At 43.0% G+C, this 24,682-nt stretch overlaps 1 protein-coding gene across 1 annotated transcript in view; it reads right to left on the bottom strand.

Moving 5' to 3' along the window:
- OGFRL1 (opioid growth factor receptor like 1) overlaps positions 1 to 24,423 on the bottom strand; it is a 92,637-nt gene extending 68,214 nt beyond the window's left edge. The window contains exons 1-2 of the mRNA XM_033054577.1: positions 24,322 to 24,423; positions 16,939 to 17,050 (exon numbers count right to left, since the gene is read on the bottom strand). Coding sequence (XP_032910468.1) covers positions 16,939 to 17,010 — 72 coding nt within the window. The 5' untranslated portion in view covers positions 17,011 to 17,050; positions 24,322 to 24,423. The remainder of the gene's footprint in view (positions 1 to 16,938; positions 17,051 to 24,321) is intronic.
- Positions 24,424 to 24,682: the final 259 nt, after the last annotated feature.

The raw sequence follows: 24,682 nt of genomic DNA, 5'->3' as shown, positions 1-24,682 counted from the left end.
TCTCATGTTTTAAAGAAACTGCCAAATGTAATTTTTTCCTTAGATCCCCAAGTCACTTGCCAAAAGATTAGACCAGAACCTTTTTGCCAAAACCTTCTATTTAACCTATCTGCATGAACTGACTTAACCAACTTGTTTTCAATATGGTGTAAAAAACCCACTCATATAGCACAATTTAGTTCTCCCATTCAGTCATGACCAGTCTGGTTCTGTCATATATTGTGCTTCCACTAAACATCCAGGGTGAAGTAGAAGCAACCACCTGATCCAGGATAACTCCAAGGTTTAGGAACTAAATGATGCAGTCTTTCTAAAAAAAGCACAAAATTCCCTGCATGGACAGAGATGCCTTTAAAGACCTCCAGAGGGAGATCCTGCCTAATTTTCAGCATTTAAATTGCTATGAACATCCATCTTAGGCATCATCAGTGATGCCACTAGCATCTTAGTACAGCCTGAATATTCAGCTCAGTCAGGTCAGGAATTCAAAATTCAAAAAGAAAACAAACAAACAAACAAACAAAAAAACCCACAAAAACAAAACAACCAAAAAACAAAAAAAAACCCCACAAAACAAGGCCTGTGATACTTATTTATCCCCTGCCCCCAGAGCTTCTGCCTGCCTTAATCTATTTCTCTTTCTTTACCTGCTTACTGATTGCACAAAGTGTAAAAGTATTATTTTTCATATTGTCACATATGCCTGGAACATTTAACAATGCCCCAAACCATTTAATCCCCACTGGTGAAAATAGCCTTAACTGAAACAGCAGCATCTAATCTGCATTTGTGCTACCACAAGCATCACTAGAAATTTGAAGAAGAAAAAAATAATACACTGGAGGTTACTGGTCTAGATTTCTTTCCATTATTTTTTTGGTTCTTCCATCTTCTGGGATTTGTTTCCATGGGATATTAATCTGCTGGCTGTCAACTCAAAAGCTCTCCTGACTGCATTCTGCTGACAGAAATCAGACCTTCACTAAGGCCAGACTGGGACAAAACAACTACTAAGTTTTAAACACTTGAGAAAACATTGCCCCTTCATATTTACAGGCATACTTTCCCATTTATTTAACAAGTATCAGAATGATTCTGCTAATGTAGCTATAACCCATTTCTCACATCTTGGAGATAAAGGATACTGGGCAAGAAAGGCATCCAGTAATTCTATAGCTATATTCCTTACACACAACCTACCCGATAGTAAGAATATTTAAGAGAGTCACACAGTTCCCATGGAGAGAGAGCTGAGATCTTGTCAGATTTTATTCCAAATACTAAAAACAGAAGAGCTTTTGCCAAGTCGATTTTGGCAAGTGTTTCCAGCATTATCCTGTCTTGCCAAACTGCATTTAGATTTTGCTGGACTTATTTACTTGTTCAGTATGCTCAGAGAAGTGGAACTATTTGTTGCTGTAGAGAATTTGGCTTACTTTGAAGACCTGGAACAACATTTAAAAGATGAATCAGAGACTGACTAACTTAGGAATTTGATCTGTTAACCTCAGCTCACAGCAACAGAGCATGCTCGGTGTTAGAAGTAATCCATAGTGTAGCTACTTCAAGTCTGAGACCAGCCAGCTCTCTGAACTCTCAAATGACACTTTTAACATGCTGTTCTTATATAGCCAAGCAGTATCCCTCTCAAAAATACCATCGAACACAAGCTGTAAGATGACGCTGACAATCCTCTTTAGGGGTCAAAACAGCACAATCATGCTTTATGAAAAAAAAAAAAAAACAACAAACCATCAGTACGCTTTGCTGACTGCATGGAGATGAATCCTCTGAAGGCTTCATTTTCAGAAGACATCAAGCATCCTTGCCTCTCTTTCTCTCTCAAACACAAAGGTACATCTCTTTAGGACACCCTAAGTTAAAGGCTGATCCCTCTCACTGTTGTACTGTTGTCCACACCCTCACTCCCCACAGAGCCGGTCAGTTCTGTGCTTCCACCCTGTCAGTGAGGCACGCAGGAATGCTTTTGATCAGATGCATCAGAGGTACACTGGTGACATATTTTGCCTGACAGAGTCATGCTCTACTGCTCAACACAAAAAACAGATTGAAAATATTTAAGTATTTCAAAAATGTTATCTGCAGCACTTGTTTTCAAGCTTTTAGTACTGTTTCTCCCATGCTCGTCCATTCCACATTTTCAGCTTTACTAGTTTGCTTTTTCTCTTTTTTTTTTTCTTTGCTAAGCCAGACATTCATTCCTCATGCCTCCCTCTATTCCCAAAACTCCTGGCACTGCCCACTGCCTTGCAATAGACTTGCCTTCCCTTTTCCAACACAGAAGCTATGCACTAGGTCATAGTCACAGTCCACCTATCCTCAAAGCACATATTGCCTTGAAAAAAGTACAAAATACCACTTAGGCTTATAGGGTGTCACTCTAACTCCTCACTGTTATAAATTCAGCCTGGAAGATGTGTAAACATACCCTACGCTTCTGGTTTCTAAATGTTTACATGTATGTATTTTGATTGCATTCAAGGTGAACAGTACCACCTTGCTTCCTAAGAGTTACAAGCAACCTACCATATGACCCGTTCCCATCTTCATTGTACCTTTCCAATATTTAATTCACTTGAAAGCAAACAGGAATACCTGAGGATTTCTCCAGAGAAAAAAAGGAAACCAAGAGAAAATAAAGAATCAAAGCCGGCCACTCTCCACCCCAGGGAAATATACCCCTCAGTGACTGTTCTTCACTGATAGTTTTAAATCTGTTCACCAGATACATCATATCTAGATTTTTTAGTATTTCAATTTTTTCTATCAGGATGTTTGGGCTGCTAAATCCAATATCATGGAATATATCATAAAGGCTAATGTTTGTATGAGGCTATTCATCTGCCTGACTTAACAGGAAATAAAATAAATAGACAATGTTAACACGTGAGTTCCATTTCCTGGTAGGATCTACTCAACTTACCTACTTTGGTCCAAGTCCTATTTCAGTATTTCTGTCCAAAACCATGTCAAGTTGACAGTCTATAAGCAGTCGTAAACTCTACTCACCTAGTTAAGCCCTGGCACAGTTCAGTTTCTCTCTGTAATCTGGAGTACACTAATTTTAGCTAGGCATCCACAGAGTTTTTTTATATTACTGCTATCCAATTCCTTGATACAAGTTATTGGCATCTTCTAAGCTATGTCCTATTTTAATAGTTTTTGTTAAACATCCTTCTGGCTTGCTAAAGTTGAAAGAATGTCATCAACATCTGTATCTGACTACGCCCCAGCTTTTTAATCACAAGCCTGACAAGTCTAAAGAGTATTGCTTTTAAGCACTACTATATAATTTTGACTTTTACCTGATCAGAAGCACCAACATTAAAATCCTTTTGTGTCTAATAAAAGTCTTTTTTTCTCTCACTGTCCAGCTGTCCTCCCTCCATCCATGACATTTTCTTACTAATTTTACACATTGGTTCATTATCTGCTAATTTATATTCATGGAATAAAAACTGACACACATCTATTTAGGGATTCCTGTGGCAGGAGGAAGGGAAAGAATATTTTAAAGCACCATTTCCACCTCTATTCTCAGACATTTTATCTTTGCTATCTCACTTGATTATGGATTTTTCCATGACTAAGTAAGCCATTCAAAAATGCCACACTTTTCCAGTTCATATTTCATCTTTTCCCTTGTGTTGTTAAAAAGCTTTCTACCTTTTGAATTTCTTCCTTTGAGGAAAAAATACTAAATTCATATGACTACAAACGCTCTTCTATGAGCAAGGGTACGTACACCTGAGGTAATTATCCCAGACTGACTTTGAAGTTAAAGGAGAGAAACAAGCAGGGCAACTGGGGACAAGTCATCCCATTCCTAAATACGTATCTAAAATAAAACATATAAAATTGTCATGTAAAAGGGCCTCTCCTTATTCATTAATGTAAGCCTAGAACAGTGCAGATCAAATATAATTAACTACAATACAGCTGTACTAAGTTCAGAAATGTAATGCTTATCATAGGTATTTCCTACCAATTTTCATGAACAATTAGAATCCCACGGAGTATTCAAAGGTAATAACCACACTAACCCATAGTGGGACAGAGAAATTATATTTCCAGTAGATTTCCACCTTAAGACACGACCATACTTATTTTCAGAATGTTAATAATTCCTATTAGTCTCTTTGTGAAGAAGCTTATGTATTCATAAAATAAGCAGCTCAGAGGCACTTCACTGATACCTGTATTATTGACCTGTCAACAGCTGCCACCTCTGCTCAGAACTGTCTATCTGCAGGGCCATAGCCCTAGGCCTCATCTAACAAGCTCTGCAGAATAAATGCAGACATTTCAAGTAAGTCTGACCTGTGTCTTTTAAGTATTTCTGAAGATGCTTCTGTACATGCAAATTTCTCCAAGAAGAGCTGGAGAAGATTTAGCAGACAGGACATTGTGCCAACTCTGCAGAGCCGTGTGAGTGTTGCTTTATATTCTTTTCCCTCTGCTCCTGGTTGTGTCTCGCCCTAAGACCAGGACCTAAGCCAGTTTGCTTGCTTTCACTGCTTTCCATGCATTACACAGAAGCTCCAATTACTGGTTGGAGTTTCTTAAGGGGCATCACTACTCAAACAAAAGACTAAACTCTCTCATAGCAGGTATGATTTCAGGGACATAGCAAGTAAGTGTGTCCTCACGTAGGCTTTCTGCCATTTCATCACTGTTTAGTTTGTTTGAAACAAACTATGTATGTTTTGAAAACATTTTTGGATGTTGATGAGGAACATTTATAGAGAATTAATCACTGCTATGAATCCCAGAATCAGATCAGATATCTAGAAAGGTTTTCACATTACATAGTTTTTACCAATCAAAATAGAGGGACTTCACAGACCATTCTAGCCTCCATAAATTAAATTGCTGACACACTAGTAAGATCCTTGCTCTAATGGAACAGCAGCATTTGTACATAATGCAGGTAGACTAAGTATTCAGTTTTATTTTTTTAAGTCACTAATATCTGAGCAAGCAACTAATTGTATGAAGAAATTCTAGAACACAAGGCTGGTTTACTTCACACAGCATGCACATCTAGGCAACGAGTAGGAAAAAACCAAGCCATTTGCACAGCTTCCTTTGCCTCTTTCTTCACCTTCGTCCTGATACAGGGGTGTGTGGGGGTGTATATACATATGTACACACCCTAATAAAAATACAAGGCAGAGTATATCAGTCTTGTATAGTGGAACTTCTTAATACAATTAGTTTCAAGTTTATATATATATATATAAATATATATATATAAAGGAACATTAAGGATATACAAGTTGTTAGGAAGAATGGTGAAAATCTTTCTGGAGGAAGTAAATGTTTTCACTGTTCACACAGAACAAAGCAGACAGCTTCCCAGAAATAGCAGCACACATCAGAAATGCAGCTATCAACTCTGCAAAGTCAACATTGCAATATGAAAATACTAATCCTATTCTCTAAGTATACAGAAGGTGAGGAGGGCAAGAGGAAAAAGAGTACAGTAATTTCACGAATACAAGCCGCACCAATTTGACCAAAATTTTGGTGGAAACCCGGAAGTGCGGCTAATATTCCGGGGCGGCTAATCTATTAACAAAATTCTAAAAGCTGCCAACACGGAAGTGAGAGCCCGCGGCAGCCCCAAGCCAAGCTGGAGCCCGGCCGGCCCCGGCAGAGGTGGGAAAGCCTGGCAGAGGCGGGGCCAGCAGTGTGGGGGGCGGGCGGCAGAGCCTGAGCCAGCAGGGCGGGGCAGGGGGGCGGCAGAGCCCGGGCCAGCAGGGCGGGGGAGCCCGGGAGAACTGGGGCTAGCAGTGCAGGGGAGCATGGCAGAAGCAGGAAGGCCGGCGGGTGGGGCTGCCTGGCAGCGGGGGAAGCCCAGCATAATCGGGGCCAGCAGCGTGGGGGAACCCGGCGGTGCGGGGGCCTGCAGTGCCGGCCAGGGCGAGGAAACGCGGCGGCGGTGCAGACGGGAGGGGGCGGCCGGCGAGCCTGGTGGCGGCGGCGGCAGCCCTGCCGGCGGGGCGAGCGAAAGCGGCCCTCGCGAAAGCGCCGCCGCGAGCCGCGAAAGCGCCGCTCGCGAAAGCGCCGCCGCGAGCCGCGAGCCGCGAACCGCGAGCCGCGAACCGCGAGCCGCGAACCGCGAGCCGCGAAAGCGCCGCCGCGAACCGCGAGCCGCGAAAGCGCCGCCGCGAACCGCGAGCCGCGAACCGCGAGCCGCGAACCGCGAGCCGCGAAAGCGCCGCCGCGAACCGCGAGCCGCGAACCGCGAGCCGCGAGCCGCGAAAGCGCCGCCGCGAACCGCGAGCCGCGAACCGCGAGCCGCGAAAGCGCCGCCGCGAGCCGCGAACCGCGAGCCGCGAAAGCGCCGCCGCGAACCGCGAGCCGCGAGCCGCGAACCGCGAGCCGCGAAAGCGCCGCCGCGAACCGCGAGCCGCGAACCGCGAGCCGCGAAAGCGCCGCCGCGAGCCGCGAACCGCGAGCCGCGAGCCGCGAAAGCGCCGCGGGGCGGGCGCGGCGCGGGGCGGGCGCGGCGCTCACGAGGCGCGGCGCGGGGCGAGCGAAAGCGGCAGCGGGGCGGACGGCGAGCCCGGCGGCGGCAGCCCTGCCAGCCGGGCGAGCGAACGCGGCAGCGGGGCGGTGCTGACGGGAGAGGGGGGCCAGCGAGCCCGGCGGCGGCGGCAGCACCACCCGGCCACCCCGCCGAGCCGTGGCGCTGAGCTGGGCCACCCGGCCCCGTCGGCAACCATGAGCGGGCCGAGCCTGCCTGGCCCCGCCCCGAGCCAGTAAAGCCCGCTATGCCGCGATCCTCTTACTAATTGGCCAATTTGTGAAAGCTGCGCACGGATTCTCGCGACGAACGAAAGTGCGGCTAATATTCGGGGTGCGGCTTATCTATTGACAAAGACAGCAACATTGTCGAGGCACCGGGGGTGCGGCTTATAATCCGTGCGGCTTGTATTCATGAAACTACTGTACTATAAATATTACTGAAAGAACATCCCTTAACAGCCTATGGTCTTCAGCAGAGTGCACAAACTCTTTTCAAAGCTTTCACTACAGCAAAGTACAGTAATTTCACTATTATAAGCCGCACCACTTTGACTAAAATTTTGGTCCGAACCCAAAGTGTGGCTTATAATCAGGTGCAGCTTATATCGAAAAGTTGCTGTTTTAGTTTGGAGGACAGGCGTCTGCTGAGAAAGGCAGGAGCTTCTCTTTGAAATGGAGACCGTAAACCCCCTCCCTCCAAATTATTAGAATTTTGAAATCAAGGGGTTTTCAGGCAAAAATATGGGAATTAGGAATAACAGTTCTTTTCTAGGGAAATTAAAATAGAAATACAGTACTACAAAGAAACAAATCCCAAACCCTGACAAAGTCAGAGTACAACCTGACACCCTGTCAGGCAGGGTGTTGGTAGCAGTCCCATTAAATGGTGGCTGCATCCTCCTGCAGTGACAGATGTGGTTCAGTTGGAGCAGTGCTCCTGCAGAAGGTGCAGTTTCCCTCCAAAGGTCCAGCGGTGATGTGGAGAAATCCAGTTTTCCTTTGGAGTCCAGTGGAGAAAGGGGCTACCTTAGTGTCCCAAAACCTCTGTTTTTATCTTGGTAAGAAATGTTGGGTTCTTCCCCCTGGTTGGAGCAACTTCCAATGGGATGAAGTAATTTTATCAGTCACACAGTGAGACTCAATGGGTCATTAGCAGAAAATGACTGGCTGGAGGAAGGATGGGGTGTGAAAAGATAAAGAACAATGCCCCGCCTGGTTTCAATGGCTGGCCCATTAGCAGAATATCTGCTGTTGAGATAAGGATCACTGCCCCCACCCTCAACAGATGGTGATAGAATTTTATCACATCCTGTATTGTAAGATGCGGCTTATAATCAGGTGCAGTTTATATATGGACAAAGAACGAAAAGTTGCTGGCACTCGAAGTGCGGCTTATACTCATTGCGGCTTATAATCGTGAAATCGAGTTTAAAAGGTTGTTGACTGATTAACCTTTTATTTCTGATACCAAGGAAAAAAATTTGAAAGGGATTGAAAAAGTTCAGGTCCATAACAGAGAAGAACAGCATTACAGAACAGCTGGATCTGTGAGTTACTTCATGTACAGGCTGTGAGGAAGACAAAAGCAAGCAGTTAAAGTTGCATCTAATGAATAAAGGCGAGTCAAGGAAAGGCAAAGAAATGAGTGATATGGTGAAAGCAAAGAGACGAGATCTCTGCACAGCATCCTGGAGAGCTAGAAGAGTTACAAAAGGAGTGCAATGAAGAAGACAGAATGGCTCATGTTGATGCTCAAAAACCTACTACTGACTGAAATACACCTGGATGCCTAAAGGAGACTGCAAAAAACTGCTTGGAGCAACATCCCTCTCTTCCACTGATAGTCTTGCCTTGCTACAGACAGAAGTTCTTGAATTAATTTTCTATGCTCTGCACTATGAAAGGAGGTATGTATTTATTCAAAGGATGTACAAAGAAGGAGGGGAAGAGAAAATACTTCAGCAACACAAGACAAAGCAACAAAGTATTTCCAATTTATTCACAAGAAAAATCCAAGTGCCAATAACAGGAAGCCTGAATTGGAGGAAAATGCTGGCTATCCATATGAAATTAAGAGATGTATTGTTAAATAAAAGTAGCTACGTTGACGGCCACAGCTAAAAAGATGCCTCAAGCTATCATCTGGAAAAACACTATGTCACTGCATGGCACGTGGCTTCCTTCCCATATCCTTTGTTCATTTATTTGTTTCATAATAACTATTTGAAGCTCTAGGAAAAAACCAAAACAGTCTGTATATGTCAATAGAAAAAAAAAATGGCATTCATGCATCTTGGTCTATAAATTACTGCTTAGAGAGAAAAAGTTATATGCCAATTTCAGCTCAATTCACTTCAACTCAAAAGAATCATCCTTTTTTCTAGCTCAGATTTTTTTAGTGATACAGGTTTATTAATCTTCTTTTATTCTGTTTCTAAACAACACAAGCACATTGTTTAGCGTCTATTTCACATATAATTAACAAAGAGACCTTCCCAAGAAACAGGGTGATTAAACCTTTCCAAGCAAAGTGTTAAAGCATATATCTGAACAATATACCATTTTGAGTGCAGTTTGAGTAGGAACAGCAACTCAGTACTGAAAGCTTTCCGTTCACATCATTACCTCCATTTTCTTCAGAACAAGTGCATATGTAGGTAGATGGATCAGGCCATTTCCAACAGTTGCCCTGTCATGTTAAAGATTATTTCCATAAACAGTATGCAGATGTAAATAGTGCAGGTTGACTTGCCTCTTTACTTCCCTCCTTCCTGGTTGGCAGACACAACTTCCCCAGAGTCAAAACCAAAACCCCTCAGAAAAGACCTGTTCTTTTCTTTCAAACAGGGCTGGGGAGCAAAGAAACTTTTTGAGAATGCATTGCTACTTCCGTAGATGCGTGAAGAAGGCTTGACTTGACCTATCCAAATCTGAAAGCCAGGGCCTGAAAACAACACCCTGCCTCCTCAGGGAGATGGTGACCTAAACAAGTACCAGGTAGGACAACATACAGCAGTATTTAAGGTATGGTAATCTAACAGACAGCTGCTATTTCAGACAGAAAACAAGAGCCACTGTCCTAACACTCTTGTAATGGGTTTGCATGGTCAGATTTTGGTAGCAGTTGAGACTACAAGGGTGGTTTCCGCGAGAAGCTGCCAGAGGCTTTCCCTGTGTGTGGCAGAGCCAAGGAAAGCCATCTGTGAGATGGAACTGCTGCTGGCCAAGACCAAGCCAGTCTGACCAGGTAGTAGTGCCCCATGATAATATATTTAAAAAGGAAAAGAAGTTATTGTGCAAAAAAAATTTGGCACAAAGAAGAGGGAAGTGAGAATATGTGAGAGGAACACTACTCGAACACCAAAGTCAGTGGAGGAGGAAGAGGCGTTCTAGGAGCAGAGATTTCCCTGCAGTCTGGGGGGATGCAGAGATCCATCTGCAGCCCATGGAGGAGACCCACACCTGAGCAGGTGGAAGCCCAAAATATGCTGTAACACTGCTGGAAGTCTGTGCTAGAGCAGGTTCCTAGCAGAGACCCAGAGACCCATGGAGAGAGGAACCCATGCTGGAGCAGGTTTCCTGGTAGGACTTGTGACCCTGTGGGGCATCCACACTGGATCAGGTTGTGCCTGAAGGACTGCACCCTTTGAAGAGCTACCCATGTTGCAGCAGTCAACGAAGAACTTAAGTCCATGGGAAAGATTCCCATTGGAGAAGTTCCTGGAGAACTGTCACTCAAGGGATAGATCCCACGCTTGAGCAGGGGAAGGACTCCTCTCCCTGAGCACCACCAGGAACAATCTGTGATGAACTAAGTGTAGCCACCATTCTCCATCTCCCTTTGCCACTATGGGGGAGGAAGTAGAACTTGGGAAGGATGGAGGAGTGGGGAACAGGTGCTTTTAAGCTTTGTTTTACTTCTCATTATTCTGTTCTAATTTTGAACGGTAATAAATTCAATGAATATCCCCAAGTCAAGTCAGTTTTGCCCATGATGAATATATGATATATTTGGAGAGTGATCTCTTTCTGTCCTTATTTCAGCTCATGAACCTTTTGTTTTATTTTCTTCCCCCATCCAGTTGTGGAAGGCAGTGATAGCGTGGCTTTCATGGGTGGCTGGCATCCAGCCAGGGTCAAAGCACCATACATTCTTCTGAAGTTTAGCCCTAGCAGGTTTTAAGAGGTAGTTGGCAGAAGAGCAGGTTACATGTCTGAAGCTGCTTTTTACGAAGAAAACTCATGTGCATGTAGTGTGATTGGAGGCTGAAGAACACAGTCCCAACATATTATTACATTTTCCAAGAAGAAACATGCTGAACTTTGAGACAGTACGTAATTCAGGAAGAAGAGTAATAGAATGGGTATTGAAAGAATTTCCTGCCAAAGCACAAATATTATCAATATGTAAATCTTCACAGGAGGTACTTCATGCTTTTGATATTAAATACACTGCCTATGCAAGTCTTTTCCTATTGCTCAGTCCTCTTCAAAACTATTGCGAAGCTTTCCAGATGAGGAGATTATGTCAAGAATCCTCTGCCTAGATGGCATTTCTCAAGTGCATCCAAGTCTCATAAATTTCATTACAAGTTCACTTAGAAAGTGGCTGTCAATAAAGCCAGTTTTAAGCCCAGAAAGACGCCTCTAAGCACTTGTTAAACCACAACTCTGTTCATTACTGTTCTACTTTGTCACCAGTAACACCCACCTCTATAATTTTCGAATGTAATCTGACTGCTGCCTGTAATTCCCTTTTTTTTTCTGCCATAAATAACAAAAATGCAGCTACTTCTGCAACCCATGTAAGCCATATCCTGAACAACTACCTTGGCCCTGAATTAAATTTGCAATTATTTTAAGTCAAATGCTGTATTTGTTGAGTTTTCTTTTTCTGAGTTCACTATAAGCTTGTCAGAGTCACTTAGATCTGCAAGAAAAGGCTTTTGGAAACCTCTGCCCATTTCACCTGCTCCATCTGCAGAGAAAAAAAATCAGCCTAAAATCACAGCTTCATCACTATCTGTCCTAATTTCAAATCTACCTACTATCCAATTAAACCATCATCTTCCAAATATTTACAGCCAAATAAATAACTGGCTAAGAAGACACGTCTTCTGTCTTCCTACATTTTAGTTAGCAAACAACTCAAAGCCTAAAAATGCTCATCCCTCTGCCCTCCTCCTCTTAGTCTTCCCATGTGACTCCTGCCCACATCATCTACATTCCACTTTGATGCTACTGGTCTTGGATCAGACTGTAAATCCTTTTTGGGACACCTCATACTTTACTATGAACAAGAAGTGTGCAAGATGATGTACAGTGCCAATCCTAATAAAACCTTCCAGCCTTACTGAAATACAATATACAGTAATTTCACGAATATACAAGCCGCACCGTTTTGACCGAAATTTTGCTCCCACACCGGAAATGCGGCTTATACTCAGGAGTGGCCAATATGTGAATAATTTTCTGGCATTTTCAACCCCGGGAGTGCAAACCGAGTCAGTGCAAACTGTAAAGTCGAGCACCTGCCAGTAAAACCTGGCATTTACGCGGTTGTTACAAATTGCTACTCTGTTGCGCGGTGGGTGGAGCTGCTCTGTGCAGGCAGCGCAGGGGGTGGGGAAGGCGGGGCAGCTCCCTCCTGCTGGCCCCGCAGCCCAGGGGGAAGGCAGGGGGCTCCGTGCTGCTGGCCCCGCGGCTCAGGGGAAGGCAGGGGGCTCCGTGCTGCTGGCCCCGCGGCTCGGGGGGCTCCCGTCCCCACGTGCCGCCGCCGCAGGAGCAGGCAGGTTCCATCCCCGCCTCCCACTGCCGCCACGGGTGCCAGCGGGCTCTGTGCCACCCCGCCACCACGGGGCAGCGCTGGGCCGGGGCGAACGAGCCCAGCGGCAGCGGCGGCTGGCCCCGAGCGGCCCCACCGAGCGGCAGCGCCGAGCTGGGCCACTCAGCCCTGTTGGTAGCCCTGAACCCGCACGGCCGAGCCGAGACAGTAAACCCCACCCTGCCACGGGTCCTCCCTGTGAACGACAGAGCGGCTTATACTCAGGTGCGGTTTATTTATGGACAAAGAACAAAATGTTTGCCAACACCCAGCAATGCGGCTTATACTCAGTGCGGCTTGTATTCATGAAATTACTGTAATTTGAACCTGACAAGAATCTTCACTGAATGCTATTTGCAAAACACAGATTAGTGAAGTGTCTCAAATACAAAATATGAGGGTTTTGACACTGCAGATACTGTTTTACCTACCTACATGACAAAAATACTTTTTTAAGGATTCTGACCAGAACATGAACTCCTTAAAGTCATGAAGTCTGTAGAGTCTTAGGGTATCTGTATCTTATGTGAAATGTGAAGGGACAGATTAATGTTTAGACTATGTCCTCTCATACTTTCATACAAACATGCACATTAACATATTTGAGAAAAAAAAATACTGACAACAAGAAAAAAAGCAAGTAACACAACTTGCTTTACCAAAAGCATAGATATTTAACACATGTACCAAGCATGCATATCTTCTCTATGTTCTCTCAAGAAGAAATTCACTAGTGCTTTCAGTATCAACTTAAATCAGTTATGTGCTACAACCTCACTGCTCTTTTTCAGGTATATCAGCAATCACCCTTAAGTAGTGTCCCAATCACATAAATTCTTCTGTCTTATTTTAGCAACAGGGTCCGCCCACATATATAATTAGTTCGCAGGACTGGAATTTTGAAATTGCCTCAAGTGACTTCTAGAAAACTATGAAAAGTATGAATCAACTTTTAGCACTTCCTCCTTTTATTTTTTGTTTTTTGGGTTTTTTTGTTGCAAGGGAGGGTGAAGGGAAAGATCACTGAACCTCAAACAGCTGAGATGCTATGATACATCTGAGATAAACCTGGAGACATGAAATCTTCCTGACCTCCCATCATTCCAGGAAAAATACATTTTTAATACTTCCTCTCCCACCAAGTTTTGCTTACTGGTGAATTTCTAGTTTCCAGAAGTCCTTTAAGTGATTATTTCCTACAAGGCTTAGGATTTCAAACTCTAAATGAATCATTGGAGAGATGATTTTCACAAGATGTGAAATAATTTTGTGAAAACTTTCTAGCAGAGACTAAAAACAAAGCCAAGCAACCTGTACAAACAAACAACTCTGAAAACTTAGAACCGAGTTTGCAGCTAAAAATATAGCCTGTTTCCATTCTTTATTCTTCCTAACAAAGAGTGGATGATTTCTAGATATTAAGACAGACATCACAAGAAAGATTAAGCGGTATGTAGAAAAGTTTGGCCTAATTTGTATGCCTGTGATAAATGAAATAAAGGTTTTAAATGGACAGCTATGTTTTAGAGTCAAACATTTCTTGACGTCTGTGGCAGTTGGCAGCTGCAAACATCCGACTGAAAGCCCCATCTGCTGCTTCACAGCTTCCAGTCGAGGATGTTTACAGTCGCTCACTGTCAACAGCAACACACATTCCTTGGCTGTTTATTTTATATTATTAACATGCAGAAGCCTCCAAGCAGGTTAGTTAAGATCACTACAACTTCTGTTGCTGTGTTGCTGCCCGCAGATGTACATCGGACTGTTTTTATAGTATTTACTAATGAAAAAAAAGTACAACTTCCAGATGAACATTTGCAAACAGCCAGGCATATTTTCTATTCAAGCACTGCACTCCTAGTATTATGTTGCCTGTTTTACACACAGTAAGAATTAAATGAAGACATACAAAAAGAGGGACTTGCTTCCACTGTGGTATTTGTTTTTGCTGTCCAAGAGACTTGACCAATCCTGTCAGATTCATACAAAAAATGCATTACACTACAACAAAGTTCACTTATCAGCACAGCAACTAAAGATAGTAACCACCACAAAAATAGAACCAAACCCTTCTGAAGGGTATTTCACTAGTGTCTGGGATGGCTTCCTTTCCCTCAGAAAAATGGGTGCAAGGAAATTATATGATATTAGAAGTTTAGCTTATGCAATATTTGCTTCTAAATAAAACCATAGGAAAAAAACAACACCCAGCCCAGAGGGGAGTGTGGGGAAGAGGGGAAGAAGTTGTATAGCAAGCTCTGCAAAGGCTTCAATAAAGTTCCAGACTTCTATGAATTATCTGAGCTAACCAGTTGCTGCTACACTTCACGTAGAGTTGGCAGAATGGCATTTCTCACCAAACGAAAAAGCCAAAAAGATTTGGCATAACAACATCTTAGTTGTACAGTTCTGCTGTTTGTTTTTTGTTCTAGCTCCCATTTCCTTATTAAGTTAATGATGGGGAAAATTAAAGATTAATCACTCAACTATTTTTCTGAAGTCATATGAAACCGCAGCAGGCAAATAGAGTGATTATATCACTCTAATTAGAAGGTGTTTTTCCTTGAAACTTTCTTTACCCCAAATGAAATTACCACACTGTAAACCGAGAAGGTTATGAAAAGACTGTAGCTGGAACGCAGAAGCCTGTGGCGTATTTACTCAAACTGATAAGTGTGAAGGATCTCTATAAATCACTTTCAAAACTCAGGGTTATATTTTCTACACTAAGGTTAAGAAAATTAATCTTTCAGGCAGCAGGTGAAAACAAGCAGAATTATGCTAGGGCCTTTCCTTTTATTCAACGCAAACTTCGAGCTGCTAAACCTTCCTAGGGAATCACATTTTCTCAATGGGTCAAGTCACTAAGGAAACAAAGCAAACTTTATCAGTGCTGCACAACTCTACATTCCAGGAATTCCTAGCACTTGGCATCTATATACCACACCAGAGCCACAGGATCCACTCACCCTTTCCTTAGGAGAGCTATGACTATGAAAGTCTCAGTAAGGACCCCAACTTATCCCAAAGTTGGCAATATGAGGAGGTAATGGTGTTTCCTGTGTAAGATCTACTGAAGAACAGGACAGTAAGAAAATATGTTGACTATAACAATACTTTGGGAAAAAAGGAAAACATTTTCTCTCTTGGCAACCTCCATCTTATTTATCACAAACCAGCTAAAAATGCACTTACATCATCTTGTAAAACAATATACATAGATAGTTTAAAAAAAAAAAAAACCAAAACCGACAACAACAACACCACCACAAAACCAAAAAACCCCCAAATGCAGAACACTGACTGCAAAATTAAAGTATTCCAGCCTAATTACACTTACTTATGACACTAAAATTATCATTCCGTTTGTAAATATACTGGCTTAATATCTACACCTTAAAGGGGGGTAATGTAGGAAGGCTATAAAATGAAATTAATTAGATGAAGGACATTCTATCAGCAACCATATGCAATTCCACTCCATATATGGCTACCTTTCCATTTTAAAAACACAAACAGATTATATCTGTATGAAAGTCAAAAGAAGGTCAATCTAAAACTGTGAGGCACTTTGTCACACAGTATGGATTGTTATGCAGGAGAAGGCAATGAGCTGTCTTTATCATTCTGAAATTTAATTTGTAAAGTATTCTTACAGAGGTGTTCTGTAAGAAAGTGTCCAAGACTCAACAGGGCTATACATGCCAATCTTTATAAGGTGAAACATACCTGAACAGGTAAAATACAGGTAAGACAAAAGGAACATTCTAACTTTTCTAAGTCAGATGAATGGATTATTGGTGACAAAGAAAAAACTACAAACAAAGCAACTAAACCAAAACTTGCCAAGTGCTCTTAGAATTCAAAAACAGGGTCTCTATCTTTTCTGTTACCTTCCGTACAGATGAGGTGATAGGGTAACTCAGACCGGTAAATCAGTTTTTAATTATATCAGATTAACACTGGAATATCAACAGATGAAAATGCAAATGAAAAGTATTTGCAAATTCTATGTAGCTTAACTTGTGGCAATTATTTCCTAAGTAGCTTCATAGTTTACATTTTCAAATTTGCTTGTCAAAAACTTTAAGATCATCATTAAATATGGGAAAATATTCCTCCTCTTCCTGTCACTGACAACACAGGAAGATTAAGCACACATTACTTATATGAACTCAAGTTCACAGCTGTTACGATACAGCAAGAGTATCTCCAACTGTTACAGATGAATCCAATTCTCCCAACTGCATCTGAGCTCTAAAATGCCTGAAGCAGCAGGCTCCCCCTGCACTAAGCAGGCAGTTGTACACAAGCAGTTGAAATTATGAACTAAACGAGACACAAAACATCCAAATATTTGGGAACGAGATGTCAAAACTCTTGGTAAAATCATGAACAACATGTAGTGCCTAGTTTTCTCAGGTCTTCCCAAAATTCTCTCCTCAATGTATAATCATTAAAGACTTTAATCCACCTAAGCTTCTAATCCACCTATGTGAATGAATACTACAATGCACCTCACTAGCAATATAGCTGGTGAAAAAAGCCCAAGAACTTACTCCTTGGATATCAGCCGATCCTACTTCAGTCCCCTTCATAAGAGATATCCACACCTCCGGGGAGAATTGCATTCTTCGTCCACCCAAGACTGCTCCTCAGATTTCCAGGAATCTGTATCACATACATGAACAGAAGTTACTGTAATTCCAGAAGTTCAGCAGTTCAGATCACATAGTTCTCATTATTAGGACTGACTGCAAGAAGTCAAATAGCTTTTAACAACCATGATTAGAACTGTGTCCTTTTCTGGCACCGTCATTTAAAACTTAGAATGTGTTTAAAGCGACACATTACTCCTGAATGCAGCTGTCTCTCAGTTTGTGTAGATAAAGGTCAACTGCTAAGGCAGCATAAGTATTCAGAAGGAACACTGAAAATTTTAAATTTGCCACCAGAAGTAGGCATAATGACTTCTCATTTATTAAATTAAGAAACGTACAGATTACACAACCAAAACCAACCACATAATCAATCTCAGATTTAACATCATTTCAGAAAAGCAAAATCCCCAGAGCCTTTAAGACTGAGAAGAATTTATTCATGCAATCATTCTAGAGGAAGAAAAACATAGAGAACTCCTGTGAAGATGGATAAACAAACAGATACACAAGACAGAACTACAATATTAGGCAAAACCCAAAGAAATAGAGATTGAGAAGAGCATAGAAAAAAGCAAAATAAGGAGAACTACAGTAAACCAACCTAAATTAGAGGGAGAATACACACATGAAATCTAAGTTATGAGCACACAACAAAAGCAAAAGAAGTCCAGGACATAGCACTAACTGAAATGTATACACTCAAGACATAATATTTATCGATTTGCGCTCCTGACACCTTTTGAAGGTACTTGAACTCATTTTGGATATGCCACATGAAACAAAGATGCCTTTGATAAACACATCTCCACCACCAGCTGCAGCAACATGTGAAAGGTAAAGAGGAGTATGAACACTATGTTCTGCTATAGCATCAGTGAACAGTACTGTGTTGTTTACTCCTCTCCATTTCAATGTCATGAGGGAATCGCTGTGAAGCCTGCAAACCCTAAGTACTGGCCAGAAAGGAAGATGCAACAGGTTCAACTGTTCTTTGGTATCAGCTGGCAGAAGTGGGTGACACCCAGGTGGTGTGAAGCATTTCTCTCTCCTTGTTGGCAGAGCCAAGTGCCGTGCCAGCTGCTATTCCATGAGCAGTGCAGCATCCAGCTTGAAACTGTGCTGAACCGTACAATGCTCGTCACCTCCCCGTGCAGAATCAGTAAGTTGGCGGCTTGTCATGACAGATAAATACTAAGACCATGTACTGGGTCAGTACAAAAGTAAAGAGCTTGTATTAGACTAGAAAACAGGCTCCAATGGTAGTAACTTCTCATAGTTTTATGGGAGAAGCATTGTCCAAGGGAGCATAACATAACAGATCCCAAGCTTAGCAAAGAACATTTACTTAGCTTTAACAGTGTACAAAATAACTACAGCATTTACAACTCTTTCATCTGCACTGTCCATTTCAAAGGCAAAATACAGCTGCAGTGATAAGCCTCTGGCACTGGGGACACATTACAGTTATGGCACATGCCCTGCACACAGGAGTAGACATATGCTGGGCCGAGCAGAACCATATTCAAACATATCCTCCAAGAACTTTCATCCTGTAGTTTGCAAACTGTCTCCTAACTCACATTTCTTATTTCCTTTTTCAGGACATGCAATTTGTGAGAAAGTCACATCCAGGGGGAACTATTTTATACCCTGCTACACTCCTGAGAGTCCAGTGACTAATATCTCATATGCTGCAAATTTACCCTCATATTTCTAATTTCATGGTCAGGTTGTTAATGCAAGAAAAAATTCTGCTTGCCTATAGGTAGGACACTGCAGCCATCCCAAATTCCCTGCAAATACAAGGGAGGCCATTTTTTTCCCATCACTCCTTTCCTCATTTAGAGCTCAAACACAAAACTGGGACATAAAGACTCTCAAAATAATTAGTACAATCACAATGTTCATCCTTCATCTCCAGTAGATCAAAACAAATACAGGCTCTGCCCACAACACTATTGCAACTTTGTGCACTCCACAGTGAACGGCACAAGACCCCAATGTTGCAGAATAGTCTTCAAGGTTTACACATCCTAACCCATGAAGTTGTGCAATGCATTGATGGCTCTTGTCCCAAAGGTACTTGAACATTACCAGTAATTAGTTCTAGATGAAAGTGAACTACTGGGTACTATATGGAGCAAAACATTCACTAAAAGTGTGCAGAAAGCAACTTTATTAAGAATAGCATGTTCTAAAGTAATTCAGAAAATGCTTGTTTATTCATACCACTACGCAAGAGAAACATAACAGCAACATTTATAGAACAAAACTAGAGTTCATGTGCAGCAAATGCTGCACACATACCGATTGGAGCAATACACCTACTCAGGTCCCATACGTCACTTATTTCCAACAGCCTCCCCTTTTCTTGGGTGTGACCAGGTTTATGAAACGACGGAACAGAATGACACTGAACATCAGTAGTTAAACACTTGCTTGTTCCCACAGTTTGAAATTAAACATTCTGATCTATCAAATAAAATGCTGACATCATACTGACAGGGCCACATACCTGAATCTTGTTAATGTTAACTGTATCCTCATCACTGTGAAAAGGTCTTTCCTTCCAGCTTTTCAGAAGTAGAAGTTTCAAGAGACTAACAGGCACATGACAAAAAAATGCCCACCAAGTTAAAAGAGAGGCACAGTCATACAAAGCAAGGAGAAAGCATTAGACTGACCAGTGAAGCAAGAGAAGAGAGGACTTAGTAGCTTAAATCCCCTAGCCAAGAAACTGGGGAAGTTCCAACGTTCTCAAAAAACTACTACACAGCAATCAACACAGACATGCCAAAGAATGCACATACTACAGAGTTCTGCAAGAGAAGAGGCAGAGTGAGCCCTTCTGGAACAGTTAAAATAGAACCGCATGTGAGAAATGAGAGGTAGGAGGAGGACACAAAGAGAGAAAAAAACCCTACTGATTAACTTCAGACATTGGGAACTTAGAATTATCTTTCTTCCTCACCTTCATCCCAAAGTTTTCAGTATAAGTCACAAAGCGATATTCTAAATGCTGCCCCCACACAGCTTTCCACAGATGCAAACAGGTCGTGTAACTGCATTTTACCCCGATAGCAGAAATAACTGCCCAGAGATTACCAAAAACAAACAGAAGAAACAGGACACATATGAAATCTTTTTCTGTTAACCCCCCCCCCACTTCTCTGATGGTCAATGAGGAGGAAAATCCCTGGTGGATAAATATAGATTTAGTAGTCAGCTAAAAATTAGAGCTATGAGTACATCTCTTGACAGCTCCAAGAACAGCTCTCAGTTGCTTAGACTCATAGAAAGTTTATAATCAACTTGCTGCAAAAGCTTTAATTTAGAACATGTGTCACTTAGGAAAAACACTGAAGCGAGATCTGACTTTATTTTTCAAATGTCTTAAGAACTAATCCCCTTGGGATTATGTCAGGCATGTCACATTAGGATGGCTTGGGCTCACCTTGACCGGCGAGTATGTTAAAATGCAACTAAACCTGTCTATGTATGCACTCTAAATGGTTACAGAGGAAAAGCATCTGTGGATCTAACACTGATCAACAACATATTATCCTGTGTTTTATTCAACATGAAGTGCCATAGACAGAAGCAGTCTTACAGAATAATGTTTAACTTATTTTCTACACACCTGAACTTAAGAGAACAAAAATCTCTTTGCTGTGGTAGGTTGCTATTGTAAAAAGTATATTTATACAGTACAAGTTTTTGGTACAAAGGATTACATATGCAAATGATTGAGCTGAGAATTCAACTGGAGTTGAGAATGAGCTTTTCCTGTTCCTGTTAATTTATGGCCCAGTGTTACATTCCTTTCACGCAATGCCATGATCTTCAGAGAATGACTTCACATTATCCTCCTCAGAGTAATCTAGGAATGCAGATAGAAAGAACATCAACCATCACCTTTATAAGACTCTCCCTTTTAATCCTCAAAGGTTGAGGTGTCTGATAAAGTTTTAGATATCATTAAAACTTTAAACATCCGTTCTTGGCTGCTACTACCATCCAAGCACACAGCTTCCTGCCAGTGCATACCTGTACCAACACTGAAGCCTTCATAACACTGACTGAACCAATACTGCACGTCCAAACCATCATGTGGTTCTCAAATCCCCTGCTCACTCTGTCACTCCTCAACTGCTGAAGTGCAAGAATGTGTAACTTCCAGATCTGTCCTTTACCCTTATAATAAAATAAGGAGTTTGGGAATACACTAGCTGCACCAGAAACCTTTTTGTACAATACAAACACTAGGATAAGAAGAGTTCAGGTTTAAATCCTCCTCTAGGCCTGTTTCAGGCACAACTCAAAACTTGGCTTTCACTGCCCCACTTGGATGCCTGTGCCCGTATGTGGTGATGCCATACATGCTTTGACCACTGCTTTCAACAGGAGAGGCTCAGTCCATTAGCTTCTGCCATTCTGCCACCCTGGAGAGCCACCACATTCAAAGCACTCCCCCAAATCACTAAGATGACCCCTTTAGAAAAGGGGACCGTGCTCAGGCGTCTTATTCCAGGGCACTGTTTGCAACTGCAAATAACAAATGGATTGGACACTTTCACCTAGCTAGACCCGAGACTTAAGCCTCTATAAAAGCTAAGCTGCAGAGCAGATCTCCCTCTACATGTCCTGGTGGTCCCCGAGGCTCTGAGCGTTGCCCTCTGATGTGACCAAGGACACCTTGCATGCTTCTTTCCTCCAAGTCCCACAGACAAAGCGAGTGCCAGCTCTGGGCTACAGGCATCAGGGCAGCTGCAGGTCAGGCATCTGCACACTCCAGTCCTTAAGCTACCCTGGATGTTTCGCCTCCTCCTTCTGTCAACTGCACAGAAAGTACAGACATACTCTGGACACATTTATCTTCACTCAGCTTCATAACGAATCAGTGAAATGAATCACGTGTGGTACTTGTATCTCTTCTAAATACTAAAATAAACAAAACTCAACTGCAGGATCACTTTTTAGTATTCAAAGCACTCGTGTGCTGGTGGACACAGCCCTGACGAAAACCCTTGCTCAGATGAGAACTCCTCCCTCTGTGGGCTTTAACAGCTCCTAACTCAACACAGTGGCAGGGCAGTTACTTGGCTGCAAATGCACCTTGAACATCACATCTGTCTTCACGGTTAGGGGAAGGGGAATCCAGTACAAAAGCAGCATTGACAAAATACCTTAGAAAACTACAACAGCAGTGCCAGATCTCTAACTTTGTAAGTAGATTTATCACTAAGAATAAAAGATATTAATTAGTTTTCAGTGGTAACAGCAAAGAGCTAACGATGTATTAGGAATCACTGACACTTCACTTAACATTTAGTGTTTCCCCAGTCTTACAAATCCATTATATGACACAAGAGGTCTCAACAGACAAAAACTATTACCAACTATATTAACCTCATTGGGAAATCTCTCCAGAAAGTGAACCCAGTAAAAATTAATCTTTCCCAGATCTTTTGACAGTGAGGTCATAATTAATGCTTCCATTCCCTGTATCTGTATGAGTTTGAGTTACAACAAAGCTATGGACAACAGCCATAAAAAGGTAGCGTGCATATTAACATGAGTGTATTAGATTTGACTTTGAGAGCCAAATTTTTGAGGGGGAGAGGGGAGTTATCTTCTTCAATCAACCTTTTAAAACTCAGCGTTCTCCATTCAAAAAGCTGGCACATAGAAGAGTTTAAAACATAAAAAGCTAAGTGACCTATTGTGTTTTGACTCAGAGTAGATACAGAAGTAACCTTCAAGGTTACCTTGCCCTATGTGCGGCCTCAGGAAGGAAAAAAACCACAGTTTCAGCAAAGGAATTTCTTGCCTGGCTGGAGGCCACACCCGCCCACAACAACTGATGGCAGAAAAGCATTTGGATTCACAACTCTACCCGTAGCACCCAGCCGGAGGCGAAGCAAAACTTTCTCATTTTCGGAGAAGAAAAGAAACTCTTGCTCAATAAGTAGCAATTATGCTGCAGAATTTATATGCTGAGCACGGCTGAATGTACGAGCACCAGATCAGTCAACCATAGCTTTAGTGCTTTGAGTATGATTAACAGAATGAACTTTCAAAGGTCAATTAAATGTCAACACATTTTAAAGAGATATTCTTCTTAAGCTGGAGCAATGTGTAACAGTACCTTCCAGAGCTGCTGTGCACTTTCATCCTAAAATTTTACCCGTCTTATACTTACACGTACAGATATAAAGATGATAACTAATTAACCTTTGATGGAAAATAATGGCTATTTACACTCCTGGCTTTTCTATCACTAAGCTGTCTTTATTACTTGTGTCTAAGCAAGTACACTGAGACTTGCCCCAAAACTTCATTTCAACTGTTGAGGGTGTGAGCAAAATGAGAAGAAAAGGAGCAAGAACAGTTTGAAAGTCTAATAACTTACTAAATGAAAATGAGAAGAGGCTTTTGATATGCAATTGAGCTGCCTCGATGTGATTCCGGGGGAGGATTGGAGGGGGGACGGGACCGTAACTGAATTAATTATGAACGCATTAATCATGACTTTAAGCAGCCCAGTGATTTATCTCTTCACTTCTAAACATTTCTGAAAATTCAAACTTCAGCTAACTAGCTCAGGACATCTTAAATCAAACGCCGAAAAGCTGAACGCTTAGAACGATTCATTTAAGTTACCCCTCAAACCGATGCTCAAATCATTAGTTAGTTTAAAAAAAACACAAAAAAACAAAGTCTCCATCTCAGTACAAACTAAACAGATCAAAATCCCGACCAAGGCCTCTCAACAGTACCATAATCATTCTGACATGAGCAATATTTATTCAAGACCAGAGCTAAAGAATAATTTGAGAGTTGAGAAAAACCAGCAGAGAGCCGCACTCTGTGCAGACGCCAGAAGTAAACGGGTTGGAGAGTTTTCCTTTCACAAGGGCAGCGGTCCCGGCAGCTCTCCACAGGTAGGACTGTAACTCCACGCAATTTTAGGTAGAGTTTTTTAGGAGGTTCCCGCTCCGGCCCTGACAGTCCCGCCAGGTTTTGGACCAGGTGCCGCGGGGTAGCGCACGGCGGCGGCTCTCCCCAGATAGGGAGAAAACCAGGGCGGACAACCTTCCAAGCTCCTAAAAAGTTTCCAGAGGCGGGGGCTGCCTGACCCCACCGGCTCCGCGGGGCCCGCTGGGCACGGCCGCCCGCTCCTGCCGCACCTGCGGCCCCGGCCGGAGCCCCAGGAGCTGCGGGCGGAGCGGGAGCGCGGCCCGGCCCGCAGGTGCCCCGGGACCCCCGCCCGCTCCTTACCTGGACGGGTCCTGCCCAACTTTCCAACTCCAGGCGAAACTTGCGCAGACATCGGACCCACTCCTGACGGCCACCTCCAGTCCAGTCTAGTCCCAGTCCAGTTCAGCCCGTCCCGTTCCGTCCCGTCCCGTTCCGTTCCGCCCCAGCCCCCCGCCGGCCCGGCCACAAGGCGGGGAAAGGGGGCGGAGGGAAGCGAGCCCGCCCCGCGGCGGGCATTGTACGCCCCCAGAGCGTCCTTCCCAGCGGTTGAGGTGCCGTAAGCTCCTCCTCCCCTCGCCATGTTCTTTGTTTCTGCGGCTTTTCCCGGCCGTTCCCGGTGACGCCGCGGCCGCCCCGGCGGGGCCGGCGGAGCGGAGCGGGG

Source organism: Catharus ustulatus, chromosome 3, assembly GCF_009819885.2.
Source record: "Catharus ustulatus isolate bCatUst1 chromosome 3, bCatUst1.pri.v2, whole genome shotgun sequence".
In the NCBI taxonomy this organism is placed as follows: Eukaryota; Metazoa; Chordata; class Aves; order Passeriformes; family Turdidae; genus Catharus; species Catharus ustulatus.
The sequence above is the reverse complement of the archived record's forward strand: the minus strand, read 5'-3'. Positions and strand labels throughout refer to the sequence as shown.